We start from the raw sequence: 17532 nt of genomic DNA, 5'->3' as shown, positions 1-17532 counted from the left end.
GTTGAAATATTGATAAAAATTCAACAGTTTATGAAGAAGTAGTTTTGAATAACAAATTGGTCAGTGTGAAAAACAGCAATATTTTATATAAAACTAGGATTCTCAAGGTGGTTGGGGAGGGTAGAGTGCCAAGTACTCTTTCCTGAGTAACAGAAAAGTAAGGGAAGTAACAGCCAGAAGCAGGCATAAAGTTAGGTAGAACCTAAGTCTAACTGTATAATACCTTGGGGGCACCTAGGAGGAACCAAAGATCAAGATGAATAAAACAAAACCTAAGCATGTTATTTTTTTTTGCAAAACCTTTATTTTCGTGGCATTTAAAAAAATTTAACAATAGTTTTAACTTCTCTGTTCCAAAACAAAGAGAAACACTATATAATGAATATTAAACAAGGCATTATGCCCTACAAGAAAGACATAAAATGTCCAAGGGAAGCTTCAACATAAAAATGTTGACCACATAAAGAGATCATTTCAATAAATAATAACTGACATTGTTTTAAACAAGTACAAACATAGATGTGCACACACTTTCCCTGATTCTCATAGTGATCTCACTGTCCAATTGCGTGGATCCCCTCTTGCACCCACCCCCTCCACCTCTATCACAGTGCCTGGCACTTTATGGTCTCCCAATAAATATCAGTTTAATGAGACATTTAGAACCCGTCATCCTCATATTAAATAACAATCAGGACTGAGTTAAGTTTGATTAAACACATTGAAATCTTTAAATACTAACATGTAAAATATTAAAATGAGCTATAAAAATAAATAAATACATGTATAAATAAATAGAACTCATAATAAAAAATAGTCCAGCACATCAAGTCCCTTCTTGGTGTCCCCAGAAGCCAGCTGTTCTCTTCTTCATTTTCAGTTCCTACAAGAGCAGAGACCACTCTTCAGGAAATGCCCTATGAGCTTCTTACTTCTCTCTAGGTCAGTTGGTGCTGCCCCTGTGATGAGAAAAGGGTTAGTGTTCAGGTGCTGAAGAAAGCTGCTTTTCTCTTTCAGGCCCTTGAGGCTCGAGGGACTTCTGCATGTAGACCCTGGCCCAGCTCTGCACTCAGAAAAGGTTCCTGCTCAAAGGGGTTAAAGACCTTTCACAGGTATCCTAGACTTGACCTCAGGGAGGTCTCACTGAAAAGTCCCTGCTCTTCACTAGTAAGCTTCAGAGGCCCATGTTGCCCAAAACCAGAGGTTCCACATTCAGGTAGAAACCATTGAGGAATGGAGGTAAACAATGTTTGTTCCTTAATGGGTCCGAAGCATTTTACCATCCCTGGCTAAATCTACTTTATCTTTTAGGAACATACCCACACTCATTTGAATAGGGATGGAGAGGGGGATAAGGACAGAGAGCCCTGGAAATACCCTTCTGACACAGAGCACATCAAATTTAACGGGGAAATAATAATGATTTTCAGTCCTGCAACTAAACCATACGTTTCTCTAATAATTTTTTCAGGAGGTAGATGCCAGTATTTGTGACCAATGGCTCTAGTTGCAAGTGGGAATAAAATCCATAACTCACTTGTTTAGCATCTTGTTGATGATTTTTTTAACCATGGGAGCTTCAGGGTTGAGGCAAACTTCCTGACCAGCCTTGAGAGTGGCTCTGCAGAGAGAAGGGAGAATCCACGTGAGGTCGGGCTGGGGGTCGGGCTGGGGTCGTCGGGAAGGAGGGGGTGACAAGCACAGCAACAGCGGCGGCACTTACACGACTTCCGTTTGGCCGCAGTGGGGTCCCGGGGGCGTCATCTTCACGCTCTGGATGTTCTTGAGGTGAATCCCCTGCACGGTCTGCAGGCACTGGCAGCGCAGTTCGGTGACCACAGGCGCCCCTGCGGGGAGGACAGACTCGGTTAGGGGGCTGTCCCGGGATGGGCCCCCACCCGCCCCCGTCCCGCCCTGGGGATGCCGGGCGCCAGGTCGCACCTGCTGCGTGCCGGCCGGCGGCCACCAGGACCAGGAGCAGTAGCGCGGCGCGGAGGAGCCGGGCGGCGGCGGGGGTCGCGGCGCGGGCCATGGGGTTCAGCTCGGAGGGTCGCTGCCTGCGGCGGGAAGGCGGGCTGGAGGGCTGGCGGAGCGGATTCTGTGGCTCCCCGAGCCGGGCGAAGCCCTTTTATGCCGATCGGACAGGGGCTGGCAGCCCAGGGCCAGAGAAATTCCCCGACGCACGTGGAGTTCCCGGGTCCGGAAGGAGGGCGCGGCCCCGCGGGCCTCCCGCGTAATCCTTGCCCTCGGGGAGGGGGTGGGGTGTCGTCTCTGCGCCGAAATCCCCGCAGGGGGAGTGAGTCGCCAGCACCCCTGGGGTACCGCCTGCGAGGGCGGCCGTGGGCTCCTGGCCACCCCTGGTCGCGGGCGGTGAGTGTCAGACTGGTTAGACCAATATAGGAACTGCAGCACAACTTTAGGGCGAGAGTTAACTTCTTTTTTTTTCTAAATTTATTTGTTTATGGCTGTGTTGGGTCTTGGTTGCTGTGCACGGGCTTTCCCTAGTTGCGGCCAGCGGGGGCTACTCTTTGTTGCGGTGCGTGGGTTTCTCATTGCGGTGGCTTCTCTTGTTGAGGAGCATGGGCTCTAGGTGCGCGGGCTTCAGTAGTTGTGGCATGTGGACTCAGTAGTTGTGGCTCACGGGCTGTAGAGCGCAGGCTCAGTAGTTGTGGCGCACGGGCTTAGTTGCTCCGCGGCATGTGGGATCTTCCCGGACCAGGGCTCGAACCTGTGACCCCTGCATCCGCAGGCAGATTCTTAACCACTGTGCCACCAGGGAAGTCCAAGAGTTAACTTCTTCTAAAGACACTTCTGTTTTGGAGAGTGGAAGAGTTGACGCTGGAATGGCAGCCTTATTTTGTCTCTCTTCTTCCTCTTTAAGTTGGGTTTTGTAGATTTTATTTATCCCTGGAATAAACACACTCTTTAAAATTACATCTGTCATCTCAGTTTGTGTGTAAGAATGTTTGTCGAATTCTCGGAGTTTTAGGGTCTCAAATAAATCACACTTCATGCCATTGTTTTTACCAGGTTGGGCCTGGGGGTAGGCCATTGAACAGGTTAATTCACTGTTTATTTTAAGATACAGTGTTGTAATCTCTTATCTGCCCTCTCTTTGAATTTCTGGAATTTAGTCATTACAGGAGCGCCACTTTTTGTTCTAAAGGAGGCTGTGTTTTCACTCATGACAGTTACTCGGGTGTTGAAAGGGGCTCAGGAGGTCCATTCCCCTTTTCTAGGCTTGTCCGTGGACAGAAAAGATCATAAACATCAGAAAGCTAGTACCTAGTGGTTCCTGACTTTACTATTGATGCAAGCAGCAAACAGATATGGTTTTCGACATACATAAGCACTAGCTTACTAGTATATTTCACTCCAGGTTGCCTGAATTTGCCTGTTTCCTGGGATTGATTCTCTCTTGAGTATCAGCTATCAATGTACTTACATTTCAGATTCTATGTAACTGAGGCCTTCTCACTTTCACCATCAGTTCCAATATCCCTTTTGGATTAAACAGCAGATGGTTTAAGTTGATCCTCCTGGATCAATGAGGACCTCGGGGATGTGTGTGACATTCTGTGGTTGCTGTGAGAAGGATTGGGGAGCTGAGGGAGTGGGTCTGCCTCAGGAAGAGCTGAGAGTTTGTCAGGCAGTCAGGGCTGAAGTCTCAGCTGTACACTTACTTGCCACATGGCCATGGGACCACGGGGAATTATTTAATCTCTCTCTGCTCTCGCTTTCCCTCTGTTTAAGAGAGCTAATGATAGTGCCTGCCTCACAGAGTTGTTATGAGTATTAAATGTGTTAACGTTTGTAGAAGAGTAGCACATACTAAATGCTGTATAAATATTTATTAAATAAACAAAATAGAAGTGTTTTACAACCTTAATGTTATAGACTAGATGTTTGGGTCCTCCAAAATTCATATGCTGAAGCACTATATTTCATTGTGATGGTACAAGAAGTTGGGGCCTTTGGGAGGTAATTCAGTTTATATGAGGCCATCAGGGTGGGGGAAGGTCAGAGTAAATAAAAGGTTCAGGATAAGACAGAAAATGAGGAGATAGTTGATATTCAATTCAGTAGACCTTTATTAACCACCTACTGTCTATAAGGTGCTAGGACAGGATTTATAAGAGATGCAAAATTGGATAGACTCCAAACTCTTAACTTGGCATTCATTAATATCTATCCAATATACTCCCCTCTGCATGTTAGGTAACTTCAGTTGTTGTTATATTTATAGTAAAGATTTGAATGATTTGAGCAATTTGCAACAATTTAAAATGATTTCAAGTTACACTAAGTACCCTTCAAAAATATTGGCTTTGGGCAATTTTTTAAAGATTTTAAAAAATTGCTTCAAATTAGGTTTTCATCTTTATTTTCTTAAAATTGTTTCCTAAATGTTTATGGAAGTAGTCCTGATTAAATAAATGCTACCATGTTCAGATAACGTAACATGAAGAAACAGTGCTATGACAACTTTAGAAAAGGGAACTCAGCACAGAGAAAAGGGAAACTTCTCCACGGAAATACATAGTTTATGTTATAAGATGTTTTTGGAGAATAAAATCATGATGACTATGGTTTTATGGAAGCAAAATTTAAGAAGTCAATAGATGAGTGTATAAATCACAAATAAAAGTATCACACACGTGGTGTCACAATATGGGTTTTAGCCAGAAGAATTATGAATAAAGAATCAAAAACTTGATTTTTAAATGTTGTCAATAGTATATTTTCCAATGATTTTTTTACTGCATTCCACATATTTTTTTCATCAGAAATACTTTTATTTTTGATTTTAGTCTTCTTGACTCTGTCCATTTGTACATGCATTGTTTTCAAAGAGGCACACAGAACATATGTCACAAGTAACTGAAGCCTTATAAAAAAAAAATAAGCAAAATAAAAGCTCTGTGTGAGGGGATGGCAATGGTATTAGCATTTATTTGGTACTTGCAGAAGCCCAGGAAAGAAGACAATACATGGCCAGGGCAGGAAATAGCCACACTTATTACTTGAGGCTGGAATGGATAAATAGAAAATCAGGAATAGAACTTATTCTCTGTTTTTCCTGTACCATGTGATCTCTTGTTACAGCTTTTCTCATGGTATCTGCTTCATTTTTATCCATTCTGCGTTCCACCAGCTTATAGCCAACCTAAACATTTTTACTTCTTTCAAAGTCCTGAAAACAGTTCTCATATGATCATTATGAAAACCAAGTAAGTTCACATTTGCAAAATGTGCTTGAAAGTAAATTCTATATAAAATATTGTTAAATAAAGGAAAATAATAAAATAACAAAAATTAAGATAGCTTTTAAAAGGAAAATAAGTCATGCATGAATTTGTACTTCCATAGTTGAGGTTAAGTGATCAGTTTTATTGATTGCTTAAATTTAGCAAATGCGATCAGGCTGGGGTAATTATTTCTCAATATCAACAAAGTAAAAGGAGAAAAAGGGGAAGATACAGAGATTTTGAGGATGAAGGGAGGTGAGTTTAGATGTCATCACAGTAAAGTAGGAGGACAGAGCAGGCTGAGTGATCAGGGCTAACAACAGAGCTGGGTGTTTGAGGGAAATTGTGAGGATTTGGAACAACAGTTTCTGAAAGTGCAAAGGTAGTTGATCTTTTAATTTTTTTCCATTTTTGACCACTATTTTATGTTTTTTTTTTCTTTAACATCTTTATTGGAGCATAATTGCTTTACAATGGTGTGTTACTTTCTGCTTTATAACAAAGTGAATCAGCTATACATATACATATGTTCCCATATCTCCTCCCTCTTGCGTCTCCCTCCCACCATCCCTATCCCACCCCTCTAGGTGGTCACAAAGCACCCAGCTGATCTCGCTGTGCTATGCGGCTGCTTCCCACTAGCTACCTATTTTACATTTGATAGTGTATATATGTCCATGCCACTATCTCACTTCGTCCCAGTTTACCCCTCCCTCTCCCCGTGTCCTCAAGCCCATTTTCTACGTCTGTGACTTTATTCCTGTCCTGCCCCTAGGTTCTTCAGAACCTTTTTTTTTTTTTTTTTTTTTTTGGCTCCATATATATCTGTTAGCATAGGTATTTGTTTTTCTCTTTCTCACTTACTTCACTCTGTAGGACAGACTCCATGTCCATCCACCTCAGTACAAATAACTCAATTTCGTTTCTTTTTATGACTGAGTAATATTCCATTGTATATATGTGCCACATCTTCTTTATCCTTTCATCTGTTGATGGACACGTAGGTTGATTCCATGTCCTGGCTATTGTAAACAGAGTTGCAAAGAACATTGTGGTACATGACAGTTTTTGAATTATGGTTTTCTCAGGGTATATGCCCAGGAGTGGGATTGCTGGGTAATATGGTCGTTTTATTTTTAGTTTTTTAAGGAACCTCCATACTGTTCTCCATAGTGGCTGTATCAATTTACATCCCCACCAACAGTGCAAGAGGATTCCCTTTTCTCCACACCCTCTCCAGCATTTATTGTTTGTAGACTTTTTGATGATGGCCATTCTGACTGGTGTGAGGTGACACCTCATTGCAGTTTTGATTTGCGTTTCTCTAATAATTAGTGATGTTGAGCATCATTTCATGGGTTTGTTGGCAATCTGTATATCTTCTTTGGAGAAATGTCTATTTAGGTCTTCTGCCCATTTTTGGATTGAGTTGTTTGTTTTTTTGATATTGAGCTGCATGAGCTGCTTGTAAATTTTGGAGATTAATCCTTTGTCAGTTGCTTCATTTGAAAATATTTTGTCCCATTCTGAGAGTTGTCTTTTCATCTTGTTTATGTTTTCCTTTGCTGTGCAAAAGCTTTTAAGTTTCATTAGGTCCCATTTGTTTATTTTTGTTTTCATTTCCATTTCTGTAAGAGGTGGGTCAAAAAGGATCTTGCTGTGACTTATGTCATAGAGTGTTCTGACTGTGTTTTCCTCTAAGAGTTTTATATAGTGTCTGGCCTTCAACTTAGGTCTTTAATCAACTTTGAGTTTATTTTTGTGTATGGTGTGAGGGAGTGTTCTAATTTCCTTCTTTTACATGTAGCTGTCCAGTTTTCCCAGCACCACTTATTGAAGAGGCCGTCTTTTCTCCACTGTATATTCTTGCCTCCTTTATCAAAGATAAGGTGACCATATATGTGTGGGTTTATCTCTGGGTTCTCTATCCTGTTTCATTGATCTATATTTGTTTTTGTGCCAGTACCATACTGTCTTGATTACTGTAGCTTTGTAGTATAGCCTGAAGTCAGGGAGCCTGATTCCTTCAGCTCCGTTTTTCTTTCTTAAGATTGCTTTGGCTTTTCGGGATCTTTTGTGTTTCCATACAAATTGTGAAATATTTTGTTCTAGTTCTGTGAAAAATGCCATTGGTAGTTTGATAGGGATTGCATTGAATCTATAGATTGCTTTGGATAGTAGAGTCCTTTTCACAATGTTGATTCTTCCAATCCAAGAACATGGTATATCTCTCCATCTGTTTGTATCATCTTTAATTTCTTTCATCACTGTCTTATAGTTTTCTGCATACAGGTTTTGTGTCTCCTTAAGTAGGTTTATTCCTAGGTATTTTTTTCTTTTTGTTGCAGTGGTAAATGGGACTGTTTCCTTAATTTCTCATTCAGATTTTTCATCATTAGTGTATGGGAATGCAAGAGATTTCTGTGCATTACTTTTGTATCCTGCTACTTTATCAGATTCATTGATTAGATCTAGTAGTTTTCTGGTAGCATCTTTAGGATTCTCTATGTATAGTATCATGTCATCTGCAAACAGTGACAATTTTACTTCTTCTTTTCCAATTTGGATTCCTTTTGTTTCTTTTTCTTCTCTAATTGCTGTGGCTAAAACTTCCAAAACTATGTTGAGTAATAGTGGTGAGAGTAGACAACCTTGTCTTGTTCCTGATCTTAGAGGAAATGTTTTCAGTTTTTCACCATTGAGAACCATGTTGGCTGTGGGTTTGTCCTATATGGCCTTTATTATGTTGAGGTAAGTTCCCTCTATGCCTACTTTCTGGAGAGTTTTTATCATAAATGGGTGTTGAATTTTTTTGAAAGCGTTTTCTGCATCTATTGAGATGATCATATGGTTTTCTCCTTCAATTTGTTAATATAGTGTATCACCTTGACTGATTTGCATATATTGAAGAATCCTTGCATTCCTGTGATAAACCTCACTTGATCATGGTATATGATCCTTTTTAATGTGCTGTTCTATTATTTTTGCTAGTATTTGGTTGAGGATTTTTGCATCTATGTTCATCAATGATATTGGCCTGTAGTTTTCTTTCTTTGTGACACCTTTGTCTGGTTTTGGTATCAGGGTGATGGTGGCCTCCTAGAATGAGTTTGGGAGTGTTCCTCCCTCTGCTATATTTTGGAAGAGTTTGAGAAGTATAGGTGTTAGCTCTTCTCTAAATGTTTGATAGAATTCGCCTGTGAAGCCATCTGGTCCTGGGCTTTTGTTTGTTGGAAGATTTTTAATCACAGTCTCAATTTCAGTGCTTGTGATTGGTTCATATTTTCTATGTCTTCCTGGTTCAGTCTCAGAAGGTTGTGCTTTTCTAAGAATTTGTCCATCTCTTCCATTTTGTCCATTTTATTGCCATATACTTGTTTGTAGTAATCTCTCATGATCCTTTGTATTTCTGCAGTGTCAATTGTTACTTCTCCTTTTTCATTTCTAATTCTATTGATATGAGTCTTCTCCTTTTTTTTCTTGAAGAATCTGGCTAATGGTTTATCGATTTTCTTTATCTTCTCAAAGAACCAGCCTTTAGTTTTATTGATCTTTGCTATCATTTCCTTCATTTCTTTTTCATTTTTTTCTGATCTGATCTTTATGATTTCTTTCCTTCTGCTAACTTTGGGATCTTTTGTTCTTTCTCTAGTTCCTTTAGGTGTAAGGTTATGTTGTTTATTTGAGATGTTTCTTGTTTCTTGAGGTAGGATTGTATTGCTATAAACTTCCCTCTTAGAACTGCTTTTGCTGCATCCCATAGGTTTTGGGTCATCGTGTTTTCATTGTCATTCGTTTCTAGGTATTTTTTTATTTCCTCTTTGATTTCTTCAGTGATCTCTTGGTTATTTACAACTGTATTGTTTAGCTTCCATGTGTTTGTATTTTTTACAGATTTTTTCCTGTAATTGATACCTAGTCTCATAGCATCGTGGTCAGAAAAGACATTTGATATGATTTCAATTTTCCTAACTTTACCAAGGCTTGATTTGTGACCCAAGATATGGTCTATCTTGGAAAATGTTCCATGAGCACTCGAAAAGAAAGTGTATTCTGTTGTTTTTGGATGGAATGTCCTATAAATATCAATTAAGTTCATCTTGTTTAACGTGTCATTTAAAGCTTGTGTTTCCTTATTTATTTTCCTTTGGGATGATGTGTGCATTGGTGAAAGTGGGGTGTTAACGTCCCCTACTATGATTGTGTTACTGTCGATTTCCCCTTTTATGGCTGTTAGCATTTGCCTTATGTATTGAGGTGCTCCTATGTTGGGTGCATAAATATTTACAATTTTTATATCTTCTTCTTGGATTGATCTGTACTCTCCAAGTACCTTGAAAGGCACTAATAAGGACATAGACTCTATCATGGACTGTCAAAGCTTGGCTCTGTCATGAGACACTAGAGCAATGCTTTTAGACTACAAGTTGTGATGCATTAGTAGATCATAAAATCAATTTTGTGGGTTATAACTATTATTTTATTATATAACAGAATCGAATACAATAGGATAGAATAAAAAAAGGAAAATACTATAATACATCACATATAATTAGTTATCTTGTGAAAAAAATTTTCTTATATACATGAGTAACTGTGTGAAATTAAGCCCTTGATGCACAAAATGTAGAAAACGAATTTCCATGGGCCAAAATATTCTTTCAGTGATTTTGTTTCATTGATCAAAGTTGTGACTATAAGTTCCTGGTTTGTAGACATTACCTGCTGAGAATTTCCAGTCAGAAAAAAACCTTGAAGTAATGCCATTTCAATTTCATCACTCCTTTAAACTTTGCACAACAGGTAACCACAGTGAATTACCGTACAACCTGTGCTTTTCCTGACAGGAATGCCTGCTTGTAATGTTCTTGCAGATAAGGGTGACAGCTTCACAATGTTCTCAGCAAAGTTAATCTAAAAGGTTAACATGGAGCAAAATTTGTTTTGGTTCTTTGGCCTGTTGGGTCATATTTGCTAATTATTATATCCAACTAAGGAAATTGTTTGTGGCTGGCATAAAAAGGGAAATAAAGAAAAAAGTAAAACCATAAGATCTTACCACCTGCACTCCACTTTCTAATGTGTTAATTTTTCAAAAAAAAATTGAAGTACTTGTATTTCAGTTTCAACATTCTTTTTTTTCACCAAAACATCTCTGCTAAATGTCTGATTTGACTCACTATACTATGATAGCACAAAGAATAGCAATAATAATTATTATTATTATTAATAATCACTAACATTTAGTAAAAACATACCATTTTATATGTTATAAAAAACAGGGCTGAGACTGTATGTGTGTGTGTATAAAATCTCCTTATAGTAACTGAGGAAATAGATATTCAAAACATACCCATTTCAAAGATTAGAAAAACAAGGCGCATGTGCCATCAGTGCTAAGAAATATGGACCTTAAGCTGGAGAAAAAAAGAGAAACCTTAAATGCTTATACATAGGTGACTGACATCATTCTATTTTAGCAGGATAATTCTTCTGGCATTGAAGGTGAAATATGAGGGCGAAATTCAAAAAGGGAGCAAAACTCTTTGAGAAATGACTATCTACTCTCTGTCCAATGTATCTCTGCCCCACCCTTCTGTATTCTACTTGTTTAGAACAATAAACTCTTCTCTAAATGTGCAATGATCATTCTGGTTTTAATGTTTTTGTACCCATTTTTCCTTCTTTTTTCAGTTTAGTTCTTCCCTTGACCATTAGTAAATTCTCTTTTTTATTTTTCAAGATCAAGCTCATCTATTGGTACCTCCAGAAAGCAATTACTTACATGTTATTTCCCTTTGAAAATAGCATGATATGGTAGAAAAATCAAGGGGTTGGGAATCAGCCAGGTTTTCTCTGCCTCTTAACCTTGAGCAAGTTCCTTAAGGTTTTTGAGATTGTTTCAGTTGTAAAATGGGAATATTACCTGCCTTGAAGAGTTACTGGGAGGATTAGAAATGATCCTTGACATTTAGTAGGGACCTATGAGATGGTACCATTTAGAATTATGTTTTTTCCACAGTCCCCCAGACATCCTTTTCTACATCTTCTTATGGTACTTCATTTAATCTGTATAAACATTTGCTACATTAGATTGGAATTATCTTAGTTTGTGAGCAAGGGCAGAGACTCATTTTTGAATCCCAATAAATAACACAATTTCTGGCCCAAAGCAAGATGCCCTTCATAGAATATTTGTTGACATGAATGATGTGGGGCTATCCTGGGGGTAATGATAGAGAGAATATATATCTGAAAGTTATACAGGGAGAACTATGGGAGTTGATGATTGCAACACTCATTATCCAATCAGCAGTAAGTAGTCTGATGCTCAGAATGAAAATCAAACTGATGAGACACAGTACTGAGGTGGAGTGCCTATATTTAGTAATTGTTGATTGGATGTCAAATATGAATTTCATGTTGGTTATAAATGTAATTATATATTTTATATCACTTTAAATATTTTTTCATTTTGTTCTGGAATGCAGTTAGGTTATTTGGAATCAATTTGACTTTCGAGGCTTGATTTTAAACTTTCTTAGTGTGTGTTCAAAATACCCTTTAGGGGAATTCTCTGGCAGTCCAGTGGTTAGGACTGTGCTTTCACTGCAGTGGGCCTGGGTTCAATCCCTGGCAGAGGAACTAAGACCCCGCAACCAATGCGGTTGAGCCAAAAACAAACAAACAAAAAACAAAAAACAAAAATTCCCTTTAGGCAAGGATTAATTTGACCCCACTACTGACGCAATACCCTCCTGAGAATTCTACCTTTTAGCTTGAAGTGTGCTTTGAACCAGGACAATTTTCAATCCCATAACAGATTGATGATACTCTTTATTTTTGTAGTAGAATTTGGTTAAATCCAATATAATTATACATTAGCTGGTCATTAAACAAATTGAAAAATCTTTAAATTGCAAAGAAATTTATATTTCTTAAATTGCAAAGAAATTTAAATTTATAAACATATAGTAATATATTTATCTAGGGTATAATCTTTTTGTCATAGTCTTTTTTTCTCTATCTTGCATAAATATCCATTATAAAAATAGATAAAAATAGGCAGAGCTTTATGAAAGAGGAAGTCAGCTCTGTTGTATGCCTTCTAATAGTTACAGTTAAAAGAAAAGCAAAGTCAGTGGCTATATTTTAAATCCTGAGCTTTCAACCTGCCCTTATAAAAGTTCAATCTCTACTGTCCTCCAGATCACTTTTTTGAGTCTTCCAACGTTGGGTGGTGAGTCTGAATTTGCTCCATACACTTGAGTGTGCAGGAAATTTTAAATTTCTCTGTTTTCTTTAAAACAGATTAAAGTTTGCTCCTCTTTCACCAAAAAGAAAATTATTCAATCTCAGTCATTATTGTGGTTCCCCGATCACACCCCTTGGTACTGCAAAGGTCCCAAGCGATTTATGCAGAGTGAAACATTCAGGAATGTCCCTCTGGACTTTGGCTTAAGCTTGTCTTCCTTAAAAGGATAAACATTGGCACGGTCATCTGAAATGCAGCACTGTGCAGATTTTCCCATTCTGTAGCACAGAAGTCATTTCTATTGTTGGTAATACCAATGCTTACGAGTCTTCTAAGTACAGAATGCAGGCTTTCTTCCATAGTCATGTTACTTCCCTGGAAGGAGAGAGCTGAGGAAAAAACCAAAATTGTTCATCTTGGCAGTATGTATAACTCTGTGACAGCCCCCTTTCCCTTCCTACTTTTCCATCTCTGTGGTATCCAGCAAGGAACTAGGTGAAGATAAAGGGATGATCATGAGTTCAAAAAAAAAGGGGAGACCAAGAGAGCCGTGCGAAAAAGGGAATGAAAGAATGAAAGATCCTTGAGAGAGGGAAAAGAGAAGTAAGTCCAAGGGATATGAAGTTCTTTGGTCAACCTTGAGGCTTTGGCCAAATGGTGGTCCAAGATTCAGGAATCTTTGGAACAGAAAGTAAAATTAAGCGTAGCCAAAAGAACACAATGGAGACAGGAGCCACTTCTGTGTTCTAATGCCATTCTTGTTCTATTATTCTCTTCTTGCTTCTTTTGGATGTTTACCAAACTAACATTAGGACCATGTGGGACATGGATTACACTGTTTCTTCCTTTCCACAGTAGGAGTAGAGTTCTAAGGATACACATACATTAACCAATGAACTCATTGATTAAACAATGACCATGTTTCCAAGATTGGGCGAGGCACTGAGATCCACAAACCAAAATATCTGTTCCTTCCTCCACAAGAGTCACAATTTGGTTGAGCAGACAGGGTTGTCAACAGCTAATCCTAACACAGTATTTATGCCAGACTTTATCTACATAAGGAACTGGGAATAAAAATAGCAAGAGTGTGCCTGTTCTTGCAGGGCTTAAATTCTAAAAGATAGAATAGACGAATAAAGGGGGGAAAAAGTGTATTGTGTTATGGCCAATTTCACATGGGGTCCAGTACTGACCTTAGTCTCAGAAAATAATGGCCCCCTGTTCTTAACCAAAGGCTCAGAAGGCCTTCCTCTCAGAAACAGGAAAAAGCAACGTACCAGAGAACACACAGCCACATAAGGAACCAGAGCCCAGTATGGGCATTGAATCACCTTTAACATCCTAAAAATCCTTAACCTTAAATGTCCACTCTTTTGACTAACAGACTTTAGTCCCAAAGCTGTGTTATCCCAGGATAGCACAGTGGGGAAGCTAATGAATAATAAAGGTGAGAGTCGGACCCCCTTCCATTTTCTTCTGCCCTGGAATGCCCATGAAGAGCTGGAGGTACGTTTGAAAAGACAGAATTTTCACAGAGGACTTGACCTAAAAATCTTGCGGGAACTCAAAAGGGCCACCTACCCTTATGACCAACAATTTCCCCATACTCTCAATAAACACAACCTGAAGGAATCTGTTCATTGTGTGTTTTCTCATTTATTCTGGAAGCTCAGTGTCTAGGTAATTTATTGTAAGCAACCCATTACAATGTGTGAACATGATATAAAATTCACAGTTCAGGGCTTCCCTGGTGGCACAGTGGTTGGGGGTCCGTCTGCCGATGCGGGGGACGCGGGTTCGTGCCCCGGTCCAGGAAGATCCCACATGCCGCGGAGCGGCTGGGCCCGTGAGCCATGCCTGCTGAGCCTGTGCGTCCAGAGCCTGTGCCCCGCAACGGGAGAGGCCACAACAGTGAGAGGCCCGCGTACCGCAAAAAAAAAAAAAAAAAAAAAAATCATGGTTCATTTTTGAATCCAAGTAATACTTTAGAAATCTAATTGACCATTCAAGTCACTGCATTAGCAGAGTGAAACCTCTAATTAAAATTAATAACAAAGCTATCTAAAGATTATTAATTCAGGTAACATCTAATTTGGCATGACTGGGAACACAAACTATGTGAAAATTTCAATTATAAAAAGTTAAGAATTAATTTTGCTGAAATGTAGCCAAGAAAAATAAATTTTAAACCATTAATATAGCATAACTCATAAATTATGTATCTCTTTACTTTGCATGCATCCAAACATGGCCGTACAACAGAACACCCAGATTTGTGAAATAATTAAATCTGTTATCTTTGCTATTTTACTGACTCTCATCATGTAAAATCCATAAGCTTTATTTATTTTTAAAACGTTTTTGATATATATTTGTCAAAGTATATTTGTCAAGGTAGGAGGATAGAACTATTTCATTTAACATTCTGTTAGCTTGTTTAGAAAGTTTCAAATATTTAGGCAGGGGAATATGGGCCTCTCTTTGAACCTTCCCCCAAGACCCCACTATTATTAGAGATGGGCCTGAGGGCATAGATATTGGAGAAGTGTATTTCAGGATGGATTTCTGGAAAGCATCCTAGGACTAATGACTGAGGAGATGACTTTTGGAAAAGTTGAGTAATATAATAATGTATTTAAATTTCTGCTCATTTTGATACCCCCTCAGAGAACATAATTGCTTTTTGGAAACAATAATTATTTATTTTCTACTTATGTTTTTATCTACACACAGGGTTCATGTTACAGTGCTTGGAATGCAACAGTGCTTAATGACTTGAAATAGGACATTCTTGGGAAGGAAGAGGAATGTAGAGTAGATAATAAGTTTTAATGGTTAAGACCTCAGATGGGAAAGCTATACTAAGGGATATAATAAGTGTTTTTCTTTCAAGTATAGTTTCTTGGCTAATTAACAAATGCTATTTTAACTATAATCAATTCTTGATGACATAATGCAATAAGGCATTATTAGGAAAAACAGAATTATTGTCTTCCTTTCAATGATTCCTCAAAGTATTCTTGAAAACTTGTGCAACGGGAGACAGGCCTATTTTTTAGTGGTTTAGAATATAACCTACTCTACACACTTATTCTAAGTTAATTTGGTCTGGTTTTAAGCAAATCTCTTTCATAATTAAATTTAACATGCTAATTTGTTCCATTTATTGAAGTACTCCAAGATGTAGAAATTTCAACCGCAGGAAGGAAGTTTATTTCTCAACTTGCACTTATTACACAAGAGGCATCAAATTGCTCATGAATTAACAGCAGGACAGCAATTGTCATTTCCTGGTGTGAGACTATCACAGTTAAGGCAGAAGTCTGACCTGGTCATCATGTGTCTTGGGATATGTTCTCAGAAGGCTAAGCCTCATGTTCAGTTTATACAAACAATGTGACTATTAAGTAGAGGGGAATCCAGATCTTAGAGCAAGAATGGTAAAGTCGGACGGCCTTGCCAAGTTCATCTTTGGAGCTTAACTTTGGACTACCGCTTCTCACGTACTGGCATTGCCACAGGAAATGCTGCTTTGTGGTTCAAAGAACTTGTTGGACTCATGACTCAACAAACTAACATATCAGCAGAAGGAAATAGTATTGTGCAATATGCATTACTTAGAGTACACACCATTGGGGGAAAAAAGTCAGCAGGACTCAGCCTGCAGCCTCAGATCTGCCAAACTTGAGTCCACTAAAAGAAGCAGAAATGAAACAAGAGGAGGAACAGTCTGATCTTGGTGGGAAAGGCAACAGGATGCCAGCAGACTCAAGGTCTTGCTGTTTTCCCTCTTCTATTGTAATGGTGAAACCAAGCATGACCCTGTGGGGCCCCTGGGCCTGGAAGTCTTTCTGTGTCCCCCATGGAGGCTGAAATAGACTTCAGCCTCCATGACCTTCCCTGAATTCCAAAGGGCAGGTTCAAACAGTTGCTAATCGGGGAAGGCAGGAGATGCAGAAATAAGGGAGAAGCAGTCAAGAAACAATAGTGCAGAATTCCCTAGAGGTCCAGCAGTTAGAACTCTGTGCTTTCACTACCCGAGGGCCTAGGTTCAATCCCTGGTCAGGGAACTAAGATCCCACAAGCTGTGAGGTGTGGCCAGAAAAAACAAACAAAACAAACAAACAAAACATTAGTGCAGCCTTGAGACAGGATCCTGGTTCTGCCTCAAGAGATACACATAACAATATCCCTGAGCTCTTCTGCAAAACTAAAACCCCCAACAAACGGAAGATGCTAACTACTTGATGAAGGATTCTTCATTCCAGAGAGAAGGTCACAATTTGACAACCTCAAGAACCACAGAAGCTCATCAGGAGACCACTTGAGGCCAGATTAAAGGAATGCAGGCCCTGCACACACCCTGGTCTTATCAGAAGCCCCGCCCTTGAACCATTGCTATAAAACTCCTCACCAAATCCCCCCTGGGTTGGACACACAGTTTTGAGGGCATTAGCCCACTGTGTCCCTCTTTGCCTGGCAAAGCAATAAAGCTATTTTTTCTACCCCATCTCCAAGATTCAATTTGGCTGTGGTGCACAGAGGCTGAGTTTCGGCATCAATAGCAGGCCCATGACAAATGTATGCAAATGTAACATGGAAGATAATTTCTCGAAGATGACTTCTTTGTGCCAAATATTTCCCTGGTTTTCTTTGGCCTAGACTATGAATGATAATTAGCTTATTTTAGAGTTTAGCCCTTCCAGTTTTCCTCCAAGCTAGGGCCAAGGGTGTTTATCTCACAGAAAGATCAGGGCCTTACATGGAGGGCTAGGAGTGAGAGAGGCCAGAGGGCAGGGTGAGAACACAGGGACGTGTCCCTAATACTCCATTCTTTTCTCCCACTCCTCCTAGCATCTCAGAGTGGCTAGAGTTCACTCAAGGAATAGTGATTGTCATCTAAACTGGGGAGCAGAGATGACTGTCATTTGTAAAACCACTTTACTTTATACAAGCCCCTGCTCAAAAATCTCCTCTTGAAGAACAGGACATGCACACTGACACCCTAGAGTAAAATATGGTCAT

General features: G+C 39.3%; 1 protein-coding gene across 1 annotated transcript; it reads right to left on the bottom strand.

The window, feature by feature from the left end:
• Nucleotides 1-306: 306 nt before the first annotated feature.
• On the bottom strand, nt 307-2174 carry LOC115864322 (growth-regulated alpha protein-like). The gene is made up of 4 exons (XM_030877863.3): nt 1942-2174; nt 1724-1847; nt 1538-1621; nt 307-959 (listed from the first exon to the last, which is right to left on the bottom strand). Exons 1-4 carry the CDS (start codon nt 2030-2032, stop codon nt 944-946), a joined length of 315 nt encoding a protein of 104 aa, XP_030733723.1. The 5' UTR covers nt 2033-2174; the 3' UTR covers nt 307-943.
• Nucleotides 2175-17532: the final 15358 nt, after the last annotated feature.

The sequence above is a fragment of the Globicephala melas genome, chromosome 5, assembly GCF_963455315.2.
Source record: "Globicephala melas chromosome 5, mGloMel1.2, whole genome shotgun sequence".
NCBI lineage: Eukaryota > Metazoa > Chordata > Mammalia > Artiodactyla > Delphinidae > Globicephala > Globicephala melas.
Note: the sequence above shows the minus strand (reverse complement) of the source record. Positions and strands in the feature narration are given on the sequence as shown.